The 18,450-nt window shown below is 46.8% G+C and overlaps 2 protein-coding genes and 1 non-coding gene across 3 annotated transcripts; 2 read left to right on the top strand and 1 right to left on the bottom strand.

The window, feature by feature from the left end:
- The first annotated feature begins 722 nt into the window (after window positions 1-722).
- WSB2 (WD repeat and SOCS box containing 2) lies at window positions 723-5,294 on the top strand. Its single transcript, XM_028480227.2, has 6 exons — window positions 723-836; window positions 1,424-1,524; window positions 2,746-2,918; window positions 3,622-3,732; window positions 3,845-3,952; window positions 4,571-5,294. The coding sequence occupies exons 2-6, from the start codon at window positions 1,495-1,497 to the stop codon at window positions 4,731-4,733; spliced, it is 585 nt and encodes a 194-aa protein (XP_028336028.1). The 5' UTR covers window positions 723-836; window positions 1,424-1,494; the 3' UTR covers window positions 4,734-5,294.
- A 104-nt stretch (window positions 5,295-5,398) lies between these two features.
- RFC5 (replication factor C subunit 5) lies at window positions 5,399-17,700 on the bottom strand. Its single transcript, XM_024120644.2, has 11 exons — window positions 17,512-17,700; window positions 15,838-15,902; window positions 15,429-15,565; window positions 14,194-14,273; window positions 13,517-13,590; window positions 11,932-12,091; window positions 11,135-11,216; window positions 10,613-10,742; window positions 9,962-10,039; window positions 8,296-8,350; window positions 5,399-7,220 (listed from the first exon to the last, which is right to left on the bottom strand). Exons 1-11 carry the CDS (start codon window positions 17,577-17,579, stop codon window positions 7,124-7,126), a joined length of 1,026 nt encoding a protein of 341 aa, XP_023976412.1. The 5' UTR covers window positions 17,580-17,700; the 3' UTR covers window positions 5,399-7,123.
- On the top strand, window positions 16,435-16,507 carry TRNAG-CCC (transfer RNA glycine (anticodon CCC)). The gene has a single exon. It is a non-coding gene; the product is annotated as a tRNA-Gly (tRNA).
- Window positions 17,701-18,450: the final 750 nt, after the last annotated feature.

Raw genomic sequence — 18,450 nt, 5'->3', positions numbered from 1 at the left:
GAACCCGCGTCCCCTGCGTCGGCAGGCGGACTCCCAACCACTGCGCCACCAGGGAAGCCCCCACATGAATTCTTAAGTGCATATGTATGACCATATACGTTCTTCCCCCCTTTTTTTGGGCTTCTCCCCTCAAACTTTCTCATCCTCCCCTCCTTTGCATTCCTCCATAATCCCCCTGCAGTCCTGTCACCCATGCTAAATAAGACCCTTCCATATTGCTTTCCATATTTTTCTCTATACTTGCATAGTCCTATTCAGACACTTTTTTAAAAAAATTAATTAATTTATTTTTGGCTGTGTTGGGTCTTCGTTGCTGCGCACAGGCTTTCTCTGGTTGTGGTGAGCGGGGGCTCCTCGCTACTCTTCGTTGCTGTGCGCAGCCTTCTCATTGTGGTGGCGTCTCTTGTTGCAGAGCGTGGGCTCTACGTGCGCTGGCACATGGGCTCAGTAGATGTGGCTCACAGGCTCTAGAGCGCAGGCTCGGTAGTTGTGGTGCACGGGCTTATTAGTTGCTCCGTGGCGTGTGAGATCTTCCCGGACCAGGGCTCGAACCTGTGTCCCCTGCGTGGGCAGGCAGATTCTTAACCACTGTGCCACCAGGGAAGTCCCAGACACCCACTTTTACATTTATGGATTTGGGGGTCATTGTTTCACAAAAATGGAATCATATTCTTCACATTTTTTCTGCATTTTTCTTTTTTATTAGACAGTACTCCATGGAAATTTTGGTTCCTTAATTTCATCTGACTTAACAGGTGGAATACTACCCTTTATTCATCCATTCCTCTGTTGATGGGCATTTAGTTTTTTCCCACATGGAGACCTGGAGAGATGACGTGAGTGACCTAGGGTTATGCGCTGAGTAAACAGTGGAGCCAGGATTCAAGGCCGAGTTTACCTGCCTCCAGAGCATGTGGCCCTAATTATGCTGCACCACTGCTCATCCGGACATCCTGGCGAGGGTGGGAGGAGGGTGAGAGTGGGATCCTTGTGGCCAGGGGGAAAGCATTACAGAGCGTAAATGACAGAGAATTGAAGGTAAACACTCTCAAATTTGGAAGGATGCTTCAGAGTAATTGAGGTGGTTGGGGGACCTGAAAAGAATGTTCCTTGTTATCAAAGGAATGTATCAAACCTGATCTGTGGACAGCCTTTGTCCCACTGACCTTGTGGATTTTGGTGAAACAGTAGGTAATGATTTCCCTTGGGCATTATAACGTCATGTTAATAGATTTCAGGCATTTAAATGACAAATCCTGTCATATTTCTTCCTCTGCGTTAAAAAAGGGGCCGTGGGCTCAGCTGCTAGAGAACCGCTGGATATAGTGGGCGGGGCTGGGGGGAGGCACCACTGCCGGGTCTTCAGGCTTCCTGCTCTGTGGTTTTGGGAGTCGGCTCACCGTGTGCTCCATTTCTCTGACAGGTAAACAGATTCAGGTGTTATCGGGCCACCTGCAGTGGGTTTACTGCTGTTCCATCTCGCCAGACTGCAGCATGCTGTGTTCTGCAGCTGGGGAGAAGTCGGTGAGTCTCAGACTTGGGGTACTCTTTGCTCTGTTGCTTCAGTTCAGGGAAGCGGCCTCACGCGTGAGAGGGTGAGTGAGAGGGTGCGTGAGAGGGTTCGTGAGAGGGTGAGTGAGAGGGTGCGTGAGAGGGTGAGCGAGAGGGTGAGTGAGAGGGTGAGTGCGCCAGCGTCCTCGAAAGCCGCCTGCAAATCAGCCCCAGCGGGAGGCACACACTGCCCGGCTGAGGCCCCTCCTTTTCTGATTTGCACTTTGGTGTTTGGAAGCAGATCGCTCCCGTCAAGTCATGGGAGGGCTGTTTGCCTTCACAAGATGGGAAAGCCATGTTTTTAAAATTTCTTTCCCCGTCGGAGTCTACGATTTTAAAAGTTGCAACCCACATGTGGATCCAGATTTCCTTTGAACCATCTAATTTGAATCCACCTAATTAGGATTTCCATTCAAATCATAAAATGTACAGTAACTCGTTGAACTTTGTCCTGAAATCCTGTCTATTATAACAAAAGTACTAGAAACCCAGGAACAGTTTGGGAACCGATTGTTTGAGTTTTATATCTGCATTGAGCTGTTGTTTGCTGTGACCGACTTGGGAAAGTGAAGAGTTCACTATTTGGTACAGCCCAGGTGGTTAATCATTGATTTGAGGTTTGGAACTATGTGAAAGTGAGAGTTTTCTTAAAGGAAAAAAAAGAAAATACTTCTTTTAATGATTCTCAGAAAAGTTTCAAGTAAGGAACTAGGTCAGACCTACAGCTGTGGGGCAGATGTCTGTGGTCCTGTAAACCGGAGGGGGGTGTCAGATGGCTCTGTTGGGTGACCAGGAATTCACCTCTGACCCCTGTTTTTGGTTTCATGTGAAAGGACAAGGTAGCCCTTGGCTTAGGTCTTCAGTATGCATAGCCCTATTTGCTAAGAGCGCTCAGAAGCGGGCCCCAGAAGCCTCCCCTGAGCCATGTTGGCTGCCGTCTTCCCACGGTCGGTTGGTTGATTCTCCCCTAAAGTAAGCTCCTTGAGCATGTCTGCTGGTTATGTGCCTCAAGAATTCAGACCTGTCACTTTATTTAGGCCAGTATGACATGTTCTAGGAGAAACATGGAAAAGGGGCTGGAGAACTTAGCTTCCCCTGGCTGTGCGGCCTGGAGAGGCCAGGCTGTGCCTTCTCCTTGCTGTTCACGTCCTGAGCACTGTTTCCGCCCTGACCAGGCACCTGTTCTTCCCACAGGTCTTCCTGTGGAGCATGCGGTCCTACACGTTAATCCGGAAGCTGGAGGGCCACCAAAGCAGCGTGGTCTCTTGTGACTTCTCCCCCGACTCTGCCTTGCTCGTCACGGCTTCTTACGATACCAGTGTGATCATGTGGGACCCCTACACTGGCGAGCGGCTGCGGTCACTGCAGTAAGGACTGCCTCCCTGCTTTGGCTTCCCGGTGGGGTGTTCCATGGGAAACCTGTCTTGGTCCAGGACACGGTGTGTTCGTGCTTATTCTAAGGCAGTGGTGTGCAGCAGTGTTTCACTGTCAGCTCTCACATTAGCCCCGAGTGCCTTCAAGTCTCCAGCTGTAGGAGGCTCTCTGTACTGCTTTGGATTCAGCATTATGAAACCTCACAGTGACTCTTTCTTTCCACTTACTAATAACTGTAGTAACAGGTTCAGAATGATCCTCTTATTGAAACTGTTATTTCCAAAGTGAATTTTCATGTTCTCACCAACTTGGTCTACTTTTCCCCTTTGTCTCTGTTGTTTTCTGAAGCAAATAATAGGTAGTCCTATAATTATGATGTATCTTAGCCTAAAAAAGACTTTCAGTTTGTACTGTGGCATTAAAGTGAGGGCTGACCTACTTTGCATAAGGAAATTAGCACAGGGAATGTTAGTAATCCTTCAGCCCCCTCCACGAGACACTGGAGCTGTATGAAATGCACTTGTTTCCAGTCGTCTTTTCCAGTCTGCAGATCCCCAGGTTTTCCACATGGGGTACGAGACGTGTCTGGAATCTTTTTGTGGCCATGGCACTTTGGCCTCCTGCCTGGGGATGAAAGGCGGAGGGCGGAGGGCAGCCATCACTCCAGGCCCACCTACTGTCCTGTGTCCTCCTCAGCCACACCCAGCTCAACCCCCCCATGGATGACAGCGATGTCCACATCAGCTCCCTGAGATCTGTGTGCTTCTCCCCCGAAGGCTTGTACCTCGCCACGGTAGCGGATGACAGGTAATGAAGAGAAACCTCTTTCCGCGGCCTCAGAGCAAGTCTTGGAAAGGGCTTGTAGCATCGCCCTTGGGGTCTGGCCCCAGGTCTGCTGACACGTCCCTTTCTCCTCCAGGCTCCTCAGGATCTGGGCCCTGGAACTGAAAACTCCAATTGCGTTTGCTCCTATGACCAATGGTCTTTGCTGCACATTTTTTCCACATGGTGGAGTTATTGCCACGGGGTATGTATCTGTTAGCCGAACAGATGGGTAGTGATTTCTGCTGAGTAGTCCATGTAGCTTTTTAAGGAAAGAAAGCATCTAGAATTTTCTTGCCTGTGAGGAAGCCTTTAAGGAAATCTGAGATTACATAAAATTCTGATATTCTCTTCTGCTAAAAGAGTTTAGCATTTACTCTTAATATTTAACCTAAATGTAAACGTGAAAGATCTACAATTCATGCTACCTAACAGGCCAAGTCTGCAAGGAAGCAGAAATCAAGATGATGCAGAATTTATATGGGAAACCATGTAGGGCAGAGACCACCTTACAGGGAACATCTGTAATTCAATAGGTGGCACTCTTCCCTGTTACATTTGAACCCATAGTATGATTTATAAAGGGCTGTACTGACAGAGACAGCACTTTGGAACCAGAGGTGTCTTGTGTTCTCCTGATGCCCTCAGCAGCCTTAATTATTCAGCACCACAGCCTTTACATCTATCTCCAAGGTCCAGGTTGCATTTCACTCTCCAGAGTCTCCTGCCAGTGCAAGTCAGAGTAGAAACATTGATATCTGTCCCAGTGAAAACATACATTTCCAAGGTCTGCCGTAACGCACTGGTTTCCGTCTCATTTCAGGACAAGGGATGGCCACGTCCAGTTCTGGACGGCTCCTCGGGTCCTGTCATCACTGAAGCACTTATGCCGGAAAGCCCTTCGAAGTTTCCTAACAACGTACCAAGTGCTAGCACTGCCAATCCCTAAGAAAATGAAAGAGTTCCTCACGTACAGAACTTTTTAAGCCAGTCTCCATAGTCTTACTTGTTTCCTCTGTAGCAGGATAACTCTCCCTGACAAGTAGCTGGAGCAGTGGGCCAAACATCCGGTCTTGGATTGAAATAGAATTTCTCTTTGGGATTGTGAACAGAATGTAGCAAAACCAGATTCCAGTGTCCTCGCCAGGGGTCTCTTCCCCATGACGTGTGAGGGTCAGTCGCAGAAGAGGGATTCCACTTCCGCAGTGACGGAGCCTGACCTTAACCTTCAGTCCGCTTACGCACAGCAGTGCTGGACCCCCTCTGGTCGTTTTGATTCCAAGAAGTTTCCACTCCCTTGACTGGAGTGTGGCTTCTGCTGAGTGTCCGTCGTTGATCCAGATGCAGAGGAGGTGCTGGTTAAAGTTCTCTCCTGCTGGCCAGAGTCGCTTTGATGTGGGCAAGGACTTTCCTTCCTCTGACCCACAGGACAGTTTTCCCAGAGCCGTCTAGTGTGAGATATGACTTAGCTTAACTGAAGTCCAGGTGACTCAGAGGCCGTGTTCCTGATACAGACACTAGACTTGGCTTTTTTTTTTTTTTTTTTTTTAAGAAACAATGTTGTGCATGTGCCGGAGGCCAGGTTTTGTGTGTCACATTACACGGGACGTATTCCTCAACTGCATGACTGTATCAGTGGCTACTGAGTTATCTGTCAGTTGTTCGCCAGTTAGCATATTTATTTGTATTTTCTCAACAGATGTTAAGGTACAACTGTGTTTTTCTCAATGGTATCTAAAAACCATAGTACTTAATTCCAACAGTTGTGAAGATGTCTCTTAATTGTGTGAAGAATTGGTGTCATCATTTCAGCTGATTTTCTTCTGTACAAGATCTGACTTGACTGCTTCACCTCATTGGACTCATCAGCCAGTCTCAACTCTGCCCCTAAACACAACTAGCTCCTTAAAAGTACTGTTCTTCGTGGCGTATAGTTATCTAATCAAGACACCTCATTCAAACAAAATCTGCCTTTGGAAAATTTAATATATTTTAAATTATTTTAAAAGAAATGCAACATCTTATCCTTTGGCTTTCTTACTAGGTGCTTTGTGGAGACTTGTGTACCATGATAAAACGTGTTGAAAAAGCAGAGGAGTCTCTCCTCTGCTTCCTTTGTTGCTGAAAGAAAAACATTTCTTTTCAAGATGAGAGGCTTTCATCGAAGGAAAGAAAGCTAAAAGCTTTTGGCTTGCCGTTTCATTTTTTCCATTAAGGAAAAAACAACATCACCTTTTAAAACTAGTGAGTACAACAAGACAGCTGGGAATGGATTGGGCAAAATTAAGTTTTGTGGTTATCTTGAAATATCATGTACAGTGTAGTGTGAGAGGCTCTGGGCCGCCTCCTTGAGCCCCTCACCCCACCCCCAGCCATTAGCTTCAGACTTTGCTCGCGGCCTTTGGCAGCCAGAGGCCTATGTGTGTGACGCACATAACCGACTTCCCCCTTTTGATAGGATAAGAATTGGACACCTTTATAAAGAACAGCCTCCAGAGAAAGTTGATTCTCTGATATCAGGGACGGAGGAGGCTTTTTCATATAAATGCAAGGTGAACAAGTCTGCGTCTGTATAATTGGCTAAGGAAAGAGGAGACACTTGTAACACAAGCAAGCTGCTTTATTTTTATTGTGCAGAACACTTCACACATGCAGCACAAATGCTCGCAGATAAACTGCATTACATTTAGATTAAATAAGAGTCAGTCCTTTCAGCACTTGCAGGTTTAGAGTCAGGCTTAGTCTCACGTGCCCTGGGTTGGGTTAAACAAGCCAGTCCTGAACGACCTCTGGCCCCAATAGCATCATTTAAAATGAATGTTTTCGCTACTGTCCACACCACAATTGGGAACCTGCTAGCAACTCCTCTACTTCAAAAGGAGAAATAAAAAGGCCAGTTTTTAAAGTAAGAAAGAAAATTGAGTCCACTTTATAACAGTGTAATAGTTTGGGCCAGAAATCCATTAACACCTATTTAAAGTAGCGCCACAGATTAGATTTACAAACTTAACTCTGAAGATGTTCTTTTTACCTTGAGTTGGAAGACACCTGGACTGTATTAGATTTGAAAGCCTGTTATTCCAAGTGGGGTAGCCCATTTCCCACCATCCAGGCAGCTGAAGGGTAAAAGCCTTAAGGCTAAAAAGGTTTTGCTTTTTTATCCCCCCTTATAAAACACAAATGGGCAGTGCAGTGAGAGAGCTGTACATTAAAACTGCTTTGTACATCCCTGCTCCCACCAGCCACAAACACGGTACTTTGGGTACATGTCTGCCCAACCACACCTGGAACAATTTTCCGAAACTGGGGGTGACTGTGTCCCCTGCTCTCCAGTCACTGCTGGGCCTGAGAATAGGCAGCAAGTGGTCCTCAGCATCTAGGCCTCTGTGACAATCAAGTCTCTGGTGACTTGAAAGGCGGCAATGAGGGAACTCAGCTGAATCTTCTCATTGGTGCCAACAGAAAGTCTGTACCTAAAAGAAATCAAACAAAAGGTAAGAAGAGAGAATATCACAACAGCTGCCTTTTGAAGAGAACAATAGCAGTCAGACTGAAAGTTGGCCAGAGAAGGATAGGAAAGAGGCGAGGGAAATTCATTCTGGGCAGCAATCTTGTACATGTCCCCTAACGTTTTCTTTGTTGCCTCAAACACTCCTTTATAAATTTGATTCAAACTGGGCGGGGGGAGGAAATATTAAATTTTTAAAAATTCTTCCCAGTAGCAGTGTTCTGAACTTAACTTTGTTCAAGCTCTATACAGATATGCAAAATTTATGTGATTAGGCATTATTTCTTCACCACCTGCAAAATGCATCGAGAGGAATTATAATTAAGATTCCCTTCCTCCTAATTCACTGGGAACTTTGGCTGCCATATCTGTGGTTCTGTGGCCAATAAAGCAAGACACTGGTATTTCATCTTGCCACCTTTCAGGTGCCCAGCCATTGAAAGCAAAATCATGCTACTCACAGTGTAGTGATAGGAAGTGACCTAATTGGTACGTGTGAAAGCCAACGACGGCAAATTAGTTGGCTTATGTGGACATCTATTTTGAACCTAGTGCTTTTGTCTACTTAAATGATAGCTGCCAGCTTCACTGGGGGCTAATAACTGTGTTTACTGAACCAGGCAAAGTGGAAAATTGAGTTTATGTTTACTTTCCCTGCAATATGCTTTCATATGCCAAAAGGCCTTAATAACAGCTGGATAGCTGGCCGTCCCCAAATGACCTAGATGTCTGAACTGAAGCAGGCTTCCCAAATAACAAGAGCATGTCTAGAACCAAGGTGGACCAGGCCTCTGAGGTCGAAGGAGAGGCCTTTATCTCAAATACATAACCGAGCTGTACCTGTCTTTGTATTTATCCATGTTCTTTACATAAGCAGCTCACACCCTTCCCCATGCTTCGTTCAATAATCCCAGCAAAAACTAGACTCTACTGTATATGAATGATTTAGACGAAACAGTTGAAACCAAGCAAGGAGAAACAAAAAACTCACAACGGGGAAAAAGGAGGAAAAGAATTAAAACTGGGAAATAAATACTCACTCAATGTCTGCCATTTTGGTCAATAAATGTATTCGAACTGAAGATGGAAAGTCAACTGGGGGAAAAACAAAATCAAATGAGTGGGCTCTGTCATTACCTACTATATATAAAAAAAAAAATAATCACAGAAGTATGAGTTTCCACATCAGATACGTAAGACTAACCTCTTGAGGCCACAGATCTCAAGATACCACACCTCTAGGAGGTAAAAATTGCATAGGTTTTCATAGTTTTTATTCATTTTAGTCTTCATAGGGTAGCCAAAAAGAAAAATGAGCAGGTTCCAGAGCGATCATAAGAAGATGGAAGAGCCATCCACACTGCCCTGTCAGCACTGGGCTGCTCCGTAAGTTACCGTGAAAGCTAAGTTCTCACTTGCTGTCCCAATTTGAAAAACAAACATAACCACCGTGAAGCAATTATACTCCAATAAAGATGTTAAAAAACAAAACATAAATAATTGATTTTTAAAAGTCGATTCATGCTCAGCATCCACCAAGTGCAGAGCTGGGCCTGAGGCAACCACGTGTTTGGGCAGAATTTCACATGCCAGCCAGCCAGGGAGAGGCCTGGAAAGGCACTGCCAGCACAGTGTTCGTGGGCCCAAGCATCTGCAGGTGGCTGCTGGGCAGGCAGAGCTTCTCCACAAGGCTGAACAGCACATCACTTAGAGCTCAAAGACACACTCGTGTCTGGTCCTCCCCCAGAAGGGCCAACTGGATTGGTCTGGGGTGATTCACGTGTGCTCTCAAGGTAGAGAAGCAATTCTCTGTACAGGACATAACGACCAAGTGTGGAACTAAAGATGCTTTAGCTGAGGCTGCTTTGGTTATGTGAAGCTAGATCTTCCTTCTCCTTTCCTTTTGGGAAAAATAGCCTTTTAGAAATAGAAACTCCAACATACTGCTGTAAAATACAAACCCTTGGAGGAAATAAGTTAGCCTTTAGGAGTTTCTTTCCTCTTTTTCCCCAGCATTCTGGAAGTCAAAAGAGTATTTTTGGGGCTTCCTTGGTAGCGCGGTGATTAAGAATCCACCTGCCAACCTAGGGGACAGAGGTTCGAGCCCTGGTCCGGGAAGATCCCACATGCTGTGAAGCAACTAAGCCCGTGCGCCACAACTACTGGGCCCGTGTGCTACAACTACTGAAGCCTGCGCACCTAGAGCCCGTGCTCTGCAACAAGAGGAGCCACCACAATGAGAAGTCTGTGCACTGCAATGACGAGTAGCCCCCGCTGGCCGTAACTAGAGAAAGCCCGCGCACAGCAATGAAGACCCAACACAGCCAAGAATAAAATAAATAAAATAAATGAATTTATGGAAAAAAAAAAAAACTTTTGGAACAAGGTTTTAAAAGCAAGACACACACACACAAATATTGGGTTGGCCAAAAAGTTCATTCGGTTAGTGAATACGTGTTCAATAAAGTTCTTTGTGAAAATTAAAAATGTCTTTTAGTTTTACTTAAACCCGAATGAACTTTTTGGCCAACCCAATAAAAAAAAAAATAGCAAAACAAAACTAAAAATGAGGGGCCGGGTTTACACCTCTTCATTCCTGTTTCTCTGTTTCCAAAATGAAGCATCACGTTCCCTCTCCAGCCACCCTTAACCCCAACGCGTGCCACCTTCTGCATAGCTTCTGAACTGGGGAAGAACCTAGGTTACCTCTGTGCACGAACAGGTGTATCTCTGTCAGGATGTCATGTAATGCCAACCCCTTTAGAGTTTTCAACTCCATGATATCTAGAGAGGAGCAGTTAAGGCAAAGGGAACAAATTCCAGAACAAACACTGCAGAGAATGACTTGAAAGCCCTAGCTTTTCACACCAACACAGCTGTTTCCTTCAATCTGAAGTTGCACGTGTTGGACCCCAGTTGTTATTTTTCTGTTCTCATCTCCATTAAGGGAGATGAAAGATATCTCTGTCTAGCAGAGAACAGAACCAAATGCATTGCCCAAAAGGCTTTCCATCACTACACCTAGATTTTAATTTCATAGCAAAACAAGAGTAACACTAACTGCTTGAAAATGACCGCACCTTCCACCCAAGGTCTAACTGCTTCCCTCCCATCTGTGAGTTAAGCGGCTTCAAGCCATACCCAGCTCAGGGCCCTTCAGGAAGAACTTGGGGCATGAAAGACAAGTATCCATCGCCCCCACAGACGTCTTGCTCCCATGACAAGCTGAAAGGTGTCCCGTGCAGCCACTTGTCTTTTGCCAGTAGGGCGTAGGTGCTGCCTGCAGCCTGAGCTCGTGAAGCCACGCTCAGGCCTTGGGCACCTGACGCACTGACCGAAGGACGAGAGAAAGGATACTCCTGTAGGCCGTGGTGAAGTCTTGATTCAACATCCAGTCCAGAATGTTGGCGATGTCCGACTTGAGAGGGTGCCCTGTGCAGGTGTAGACGGTCTCCTCTGTCACCTTCCCAAAGGCCATGTTGGTGCTCTGGGTAGACAGGGGGAGAGTCACCACGGCTGCTGCAGCCACTGAGCTGCAGGAGGGTCAGGGGGAAACTGCGGAGGCAGCAATGCGGGTGGGCACGGGAGGGCTGGAGCCCTGTACTTTTTACACTGCTAAGAGCTGGCCGCATCAGAGGAGGCCACTGCTTGTCGGCTACGTTACTTTGCAGAGTCCTTCCCTATCTTTCCCTTATTTGCAACAAATTATTCTTTCAGTTAATCAAAACACAAAGGTGGGCATACATCTTTGACATGCTATGAGATGTCGTACCAGTTCCAGATTTCTGAATTAACACATCGGTCACGCCGTTGCTTACGTCTTTCTTGAAAAAGTATCCTGAAGCAACAACTCGCGATGTGCTAGGAGCGATGCCCTACCTGCAAGATGTTCAGAGCCCTTCGCATGTCTCCACTGGAAAGAGTTACGAGCGCTTTCATCCCGTCTTCACTTACGTCAACTCTGAAAGGAAACAGGCAGGAGGGATATAGAGGCCTTGAGAGCACAAATGCTCCCCGACAGAACAAGGTGGACTGTGATGATCGAGGCTTTGAAACAATGAAAGAGAAAAAAGGGAAGGGCGGAGTTAACACTACTCTCCTGATTTACAGGCTCCAGAATTTGCTCTGGCTATTGGGGACGTGGGCCTCACGTGAGTAGTCACAGCCCAGTCCAAGACTAGCGAGACCATCATTTGGGGCCAAGCTTTGCTATGTTGAGCAGGTAGCTTTGAATTCTGTTCTCTGGAGAGGAGAGGGCGCTGGCGAGATCTGCGCTCGCAGAGCCCAAGCACCCGTCGAATCAGCAGCAGCTCGGGCTGGCTACTTGCTTGGCATCTGATCACACAGAATGTGATGTCTCAGGACCTTCCCTGCTAGTCGAGAAAGGCTACAGGCATCTTAACGGGAGGGACCCGGCAGCGTGCAGTTTCCAAAGACAAAGAGTAGGAGGAAAGTGGGACGGCTTCTAGGGGAGGATGGACTCCAGTAAGGAACCAAATGACCTTTATGAAGAATGTCTGTGAGCTACCAGGGCGGCTGACAGACAGTGAGGTTTACCCTGTGCCAGGCTCTCCCGAGTTGTTTACAAACGTTATCGCCTTCAGACGTACCAGTAGCCGCCTTACATGACACCCAGTCCCCAAGGCCCCCCTTTCCCTGCTTTTCAACATACTTACTTCTCTTCTTCTGCGACATGTTCCAGGCGGGGAACCATGAGTTCGGGGGTCAGGGGACCGAGTCGGAACCTTGTACACCGGGACTGCAAGGCGGGGATGATCTTTGACAGATAGTTACAGATGAGGCAGAATCTGGTATTTTCAGTAAATTTCTCAATCACTGGCAAGGGAAAAGAAAGCCACCTCACGTCCATCCTGATTCTTCAAGGGACCCAGAAACCCTGAACTTTCCTATGGTCACGTGAAGCGGGGAATCAAGAACGCAAACAAGTGGGAATGCTACTGTAGCGAGAGAGGGTGAGCCTGGAGACCAACCACTCTCTCCCCAGAGCTGATGAACACGTCACCTCCACAGGACTGAACAAAATGCTTCCTTTTTCATGACTGGCTGTGATTCTGGCACTCTTGCCATTCCATTCCACTAAGATATGAAATCCAGTATGCCTGCCCTTTTGCATAAAATTCTATTTGGCAAATGGACGATGTGCCACCTTCTACTGAGCAGGGGAGGGGGACGGCTTTTTGCAGACTTTCCAGTGGACCTTGTCTCGAACCCTTAGAGCATTCGAGAAAGCATTAACCCGAATTCAGAGATGCCTATGACACCAGCTTCATCCTGTAGGTACCAACGTTCTCACACTGGGATCTGCCCAGACTGACTCTACAGAATAAGACACTGAAGAAAGGTGGCCAAAGCCTCTAGGACCAGAAGATATTCTGTCCTCCTCCTCCTCTTCTTAAACATGGGCTGCAATCCACTCCTCCCCAGAATTCCTAAAGATCGTCTTCTCTCCTAGCTGTCTACCGCAGAATCTTAATGAGAGAGATTAAGAACGTCCTAGGCTTCCCTGGCGGCGCAGTGGCGGAGAGTCCGCCTGCCGATGCAGGGGACACGGGTTCGTGCCCCAGTCCGGGAGGATCCCACATGCCACGGAGCGGCTGGGCCCGTGAGCCATGGCCGCTGAGCCTGCGTGTCCGGAGCCTGTGCTCCGCAACGGGAGAGGCCACAGCAGTGAGAGGCCCACGTACCAAAAAAAAAAAAAAGAATGTCCTTGCAAAGAAATTAACTGTACCAGGCCCCTTAAGACCAACAAATCACAGTATACTCTCCTTTTCTGGCCCAATCATTCTCCTGGCAAGTAGGGAAGTCACGTCAGCTTTCTGAGTGCAACTAAATTTCCAGTGTTAGTCTCCTGGCTATATTGTATCTAATGGTACCAACAGCAGAACCTATCTAGCAGTTTCGAAATGAAAGACTTCCCATTCCCTCCCATCAAACAGTACAAATTCCCAACCCTGAAATTGAACCCAGCGGCAAAGGAGGATGAAACACCCGTGTCTGGTCATACCTAAAAGTCCCCAAAAGGCTAATGTCTTTACGCTATTAAAAGGGGTAACCACCGGTATAGAGATTTTTGTCTAGGTCATCAGGTGGGATACAGTGAAAGGTATACAGAGATTTCGCTGGGCCAGAAGATGAATGAAAATTGAAAAGAAGCCACATCCTACCTCATGTCCAAAGCTGCTAACTCTCCTTCCAACGCATTCCTCAGCCATACACACCGTACACGGCTGTGCTCCTTACCTCTCCGCAAGGCGTTCTGGGCGTCCTGAGTCATGGCATCAGCTTCATCCAAGATCACTAGTTTAAAGCCTTTCCTAGGAAAACAAATGGTACCACCTAAAAAGGCTTCTTCAATCTCCCTTCGACTCCCAGGCCCAAACCTACACCTTCACGTTTGCGCCATCAGGCCCTGGCTCGTGAAGTTCATTTCTCCTAGAACTCTGACCAAAGCAGACATCTGTGGTCAAAGGGCATGGAGGTCTAATTTCTGTATTTGTGTTAGATTATGTCCTCTGGCACCTCCATCTTTCTTCCACCCAGGAGCCTCTTATTCTATTCTAGTGCTGCTTTTTCCTCTTTTTCTTTTTTTACCGCCATCCTAGTTATCCACCCTGATCTCAGTTCATTTTTGTTTAAATTCAAACTAGCTCCTCCGGTCTTACGATGTAATGAAATTAATGCTTCCCCAGAGAACTTGCTAATATAGATTTAGATAACATTTTGTTTTAATATTTGCATTTTAATATGTCTTACCACCATTCCTGTACTTTATCTCTTTTTCATGACTGCTTTTGACAAAGCCTTTTTCTTTTCCCCTTACTTTTACAAACTGGCAAAGGAGAGGATTTAAGAAATTAAACTCTATCACCTCACTGATCAAAATCTTTAGGGAGAGAAACTATGCAAAGAATTCTTACTTAAATATTGTCCTTGTGCTAGCAAAGCTCAGGATTGGTCCCCGAACGATATCTATTCCTCGGTCATCTGAAGCATTCAGCTAAATGTGAAAGAGAGAAGCCAAAATAAATAGAAAACATGTTGGTGTGCTAGCTGTGAATTAATGTATCTTTTCATCAATCCTGCTCAGCAAGCTAGGTCTCTAGTTCTAAGGACAGATAAGAGAGAATCATCAAAAATAAGATCACAATTATATTTAAAACTTACAACTCACTAGATCATTCCATTATATTGTGAAAGGCCAGTCAATGCCTGTCTTTCCTCCCCCTTTTGAGGACAATCACTGACATGCTCTGGAGGAATAATTAATTGGTCTGGGCGCCGTGAACAGCACCTCTGGCACGAACAGAATGATGCTAATTTTAGCTACCACAACCCAGAGCAACCCAGAAGTTACCAAGTTCTTAATACAATGAAGTAAGAACACTGGTAGCAGCAAGGTTCTATAATACAAAAGCAAGTTGAACAGTTTTTTTCTTACAAGAGACAATATTTAGAATTTCGTAAGCTAAGTATATCCCTCGAGTCCTAGTAGTAAACAGACGGCATACTCAAATTCAGTAATTTGAAGAGAATTAAATGAAGAGATAGTTTAAAAGGTGCTGGTGAGGTATGGGGAAACCACAAGGGCTATGCATTATCACCCCCATTATCACCCCCTAGTCTTAAGGGGTTGGTAGGGGAGTGGCGCTGGCCGGGGGGGAAGGCTGCGTGCTGTGCCCTGTGGGTGGGGAAGCTGTTGGCCTGTGGTGACCCCCCGGGCAGGATCAGGCATCCTTCTCCCTTCCCCAGCCCCTTCCAGGCCCCTGCTGGCCAAACGCAACCAGGAGCCAGAGGGCAGGAGAGCCGCAGTCGACACAGCTCAGCCTTCCGGGGCGGGGTGAGAACAGCGCGGAGCAACAAGCAGAAGGGATCCGGGGGCACGCGGGGGACAGCCATCCACCGAGCAACCACTGAGGATCTGGGTAAAAGTTGGCAACAGCAAAGAAAGACACCTAGTCCCACCACTGCCCTTTAGCTTGTACCAGTCCAGGCAAAAATGTCAATTATAGAAAAAAAGTGAATTAAAACAGCTTATGTCTCCTTCTTTCCCAACCACCAGCAGGGCAACTAACTTGTAAAGTAAAACAAAACTAGCAGAACTAAAAATAAGAGGCTGGAGTCCTTCGAGAGTAACAGTAAACCTCCCACTTACCTCCAAGACCATGGAGCCAAATTCCTTCTCTTTGTACAGCTGTTTAGCACAGGCCAGGATGGTGGATGTCTTTCCCGTCCCTGGAGGACCATAGAGAAGGAGGTGCGGAAGGCGGTCCTCACTGATAAACTTCTGAACTGAAGGTCAGGGGGAGAAAGAGAGAGGCCATCAGTCTCTGCGAGTTGCCTCTTTTACTGCAGGCCCGAGTTGGGCTGAAGGTACTTCAACCGTATGTTCAAATCTGGGTCAGATGCAGGAATGAAAAATCTGAAGGACTCAACTCTTAAAGCCACATCCCATAAAGCTCAATCAGCTCCTTCAAAATTATTACTCAGTAGAGACAACATTCCTAAGAAATGTATCCAGGTCCTTCGACTAGGATACCAGCCGCTGACACATGGACACGTACTGGTACTCAAGATGTCCTGATGAGAAATGAGATCATCCAGTGTCTGTGGCCGGTACTTTTCAACCCTGAAATACAATTTAGCATTGATTAGAACATATATAAAGGCAAGAACATTTTGTTATGTGCAAAAGAATCCTTTCATATCCTAACTAAAAGAGAAAGAGATACAAAACCCTTTAACTCAGTGGTTCTCAACCGGGGCCATTTTGTCCTCCAGTGAACTCTTGATAATATCTGGAGACCTCTTCCACTGTCAAAGCTGAGTGGGGGGTGCTACTGGCATGTAGCGGATAGGCACCAGGGATGCTGTTATACATCCTGCAATGCATAGGACAACCCCCATGCCCTCCCCCACCACCCCAAATATCTGGCCCCAAATATCAATAGTGCTGAAAAGCTGCTCTCATTTCATCTTTCCAGCTGTCTGCCTATAATCTCAACCTGGATGGGCACCTAAGTTAATCCAAAATTGAACTCATATCCAAATATAAAATAACAGATGAATGGATAAATAAATGGTGGTATAGCCACACAAGGGAACGTTATTTGGCAATAAAAGGAAATCAATTACTGATATAAGAAGCCAGTAACGGGACATCCCTGGTGGTCCAGTGGGTAAGACTCTGCACTCCCAATGCAGGGGGCCCAGGTTCGATCCCTGGTTGGGGAATTAGATCCCGCATGCATGCTGTAACTAAGAGTTCGAATGCGGCAATGAAAGATCCCACATGCCGCAACGAAGATCCTGTGTGCCAAAACTAAGACCCGGTGCAGCCAAAATAAATAAAGAAATATTAAAAAAAGAAGAAGAAGAACCCAGTCACAAAAGGCCACGTTATCGTATCACTCCATTTATATGAAATATCCAGAATAGGCAGAGACAGAAAGTAGATTAGTGGTTGCCATGAGCTCAGGGAGGGGGGAATGGGGAGTGATTGCCAACGGGTACGGGGTTTCCATTTGGGATGATGAAAAATTTTGGAACTAGATAGTGGGGTGGTTACACAACATTCTGAATGTACTTAATGCCACTGAATTGTACACTTTAAAATGGTTACAACTGTGAATTGTATGTTATGTATTTCTACTACGATAAATAACAATAAACTGAAAAGAAACAACTTGGAGATTTCCGAAATCAAGTCAAGTCCATTGAGTCGTTAAACCATCACTAAGACACAGTTGTGTAAGTAGGATGGTTAAGAGTGCAAGTTCTGAATCTGGACCAGCTGGGTTCAAATACAAACTTATTTTCCAACTCTGGACCTTAGGCAAGTCATTTAACCTTTTGGTAAAACTGGAATAACAGTACCTTCTTCCTAGTGTCTTTGTAAAATTCAAGCATCTAATAGGGTGCCTGCTAATCTAACAGAAAGTCACTTAAAAAAAGTTAACTAGGGAGCGTTGTTACCATCATCATCAATTATTCTAGTTTAGAATCTGACCAATAATCGCACTGAGAGAAGAGAATATTTTGGCAAGAGAGAAGAATATTTTGCCACGGAGGTCAATGTAGTGTCAGAAGACACGAGATCGAACCCCTGTGCTGTCACCCAGGTGGGACCCTGGGGCGGCGGGGCGAGGTAGGGCTGGGGACCTGCCACTTGCCCACTCCGGCCACCACCTCCCCGCGCGGCCGACCCCCTTCCCCGCGGCAGCCGGGCCTCCTCCTACCAGGGCAGGTTCCTGATCTTGCCCGCCTCGGGCTGCTGCTGCTGCTGCTTGTGCGCTGAGGTCTCCATGACAGGGTGACGAAGGTGGCTGGGTCCGGTGGTCTTGTCGCCTCCCCCAGGGACCTGCACCGCGACCAGCCAAGACCTGACCCCGAGACCCACGTACTTACAGTTCGCGCGCAAACGCAACTCTCGCGAGGTTTAGCTGCTTGCTTCCGACTTCCTCCCTCGGTCCCGCCCCCTCCCCGTTGCTAAGGCCTCTGTTGCCTGGTTACCGGGAGGCTCTGGCAGTCAGCCTCGCTCCAACTCCGCCGTTCTAGCCAGGGCTGCCCTCTCTCTGGTGCGGCGGGGCGTCCGGAGCCCAGCGAGCGCGGGAGCAGGAGAGGCAAGGCCACCCCTTACTGTTCTTGAATACAGTTGCCGTATGAAAAAAGGCTCCAAATACTTTTTTGGCCCCAAAGCTGGGAGGTGAGTACTTCAAATTTGAAAAACAATTCTAAGCACAACTCCAACTCCAATCCGTCTCCCAAATCCATTTCCTTCACCCAACAAAATTTACAGAACCGACCGACCTCCCGAAACAACTCCAGAGCGAAAATAAATAAATAAGTAAGTAACTTCCAGTTAGGTTAATATGTGTAACTGGAAAAGGCTAGTTAGTAAGCTTAGAGGACAGGCTGCCTCTGATCTCAAGCTACTGAGGAGAATCGGTATCAAAATGTCAGCATTTTTTTCTGAGGTGAGGGGATTATGGACCACTTCTGTTTTCTTCTATTTTGCTGGTCTGTGTTCCCAGCAATGAGTATGTATTACACCCATAATAAAGTTTTTTGTTTTTTTTGTGTGGTACGCGGGCCTCTCACTATTGTGGCCTCTCCCGCTGCGGAGCACAGGCTCCGGACGCGCAGGCCCAGCGGCCATGGCTCGCGGGCCCAGCCGC

Source organism: Physeter macrocephalus, chromosome 19 (genome assembly GCF_002837175.3).
Source record: "Physeter macrocephalus isolate SW-GA chromosome 19, ASM283717v5, whole genome shotgun sequence".
Lineage (NCBI taxonomy): Eukaryota > Metazoa > Chordata > Mammalia > Artiodactyla > Physeteridae > Physeter > Physeter macrocephalus.
Note: the sequence above shows the minus strand (reverse complement) of the source record. Positions and strands in the feature narration are given on the sequence as shown.

What these genes read in the sequence shown, in the direction of transcription:
- RFC5 (XM_024120644.2), bottom strand. Translation starts at nt 17,579, where the DNA reads ATGGAGACCTCAGCGCACAAGCAGCAGCAGCAGCAGCCCGAGGCGGGC. An exon ending in GGGCTCTGAACATCTTGCAG is followed by an intron (nt 10,743 to 11,134) that starts GTAGGGCATCGC and finishes CTGTCTACCCAG; the next exon opens with AGCACCAACATGGCCTTTGG. An exon ending in CTTCACCACGGCCTACAGGA is followed by an intron (nt 10,040 to 10,612) that starts GTATCCTTTCTC and finishes GCTCCTCTCTAG; the next exon opens with ATATCATGGAGTTGAAAACT.
- WSB2 (XM_028480227.2), top strand. Translation starts at nt 1,495, where the DNA reads ATGCTGTGTTCTGCAGCTGGGGAGAAGTCG. An exon ending in GAGCGGCTGCGGTCACTGCA is followed by an intron (nt 2,919 to 3,621) that starts GTAAGGACTGCC and finishes TGTCCTCCTCAG; the next exon opens with CCACACCCAGCTCAACCCCC. An exon ending in GCCACGGTAGCGGATGACAG is followed by an intron (nt 3,733 to 3,844) that starts GTAATGAAGAGA and finishes TTTCTCCTCCAG; the next exon opens with GCTCCTCAGGATCTGGGCCC.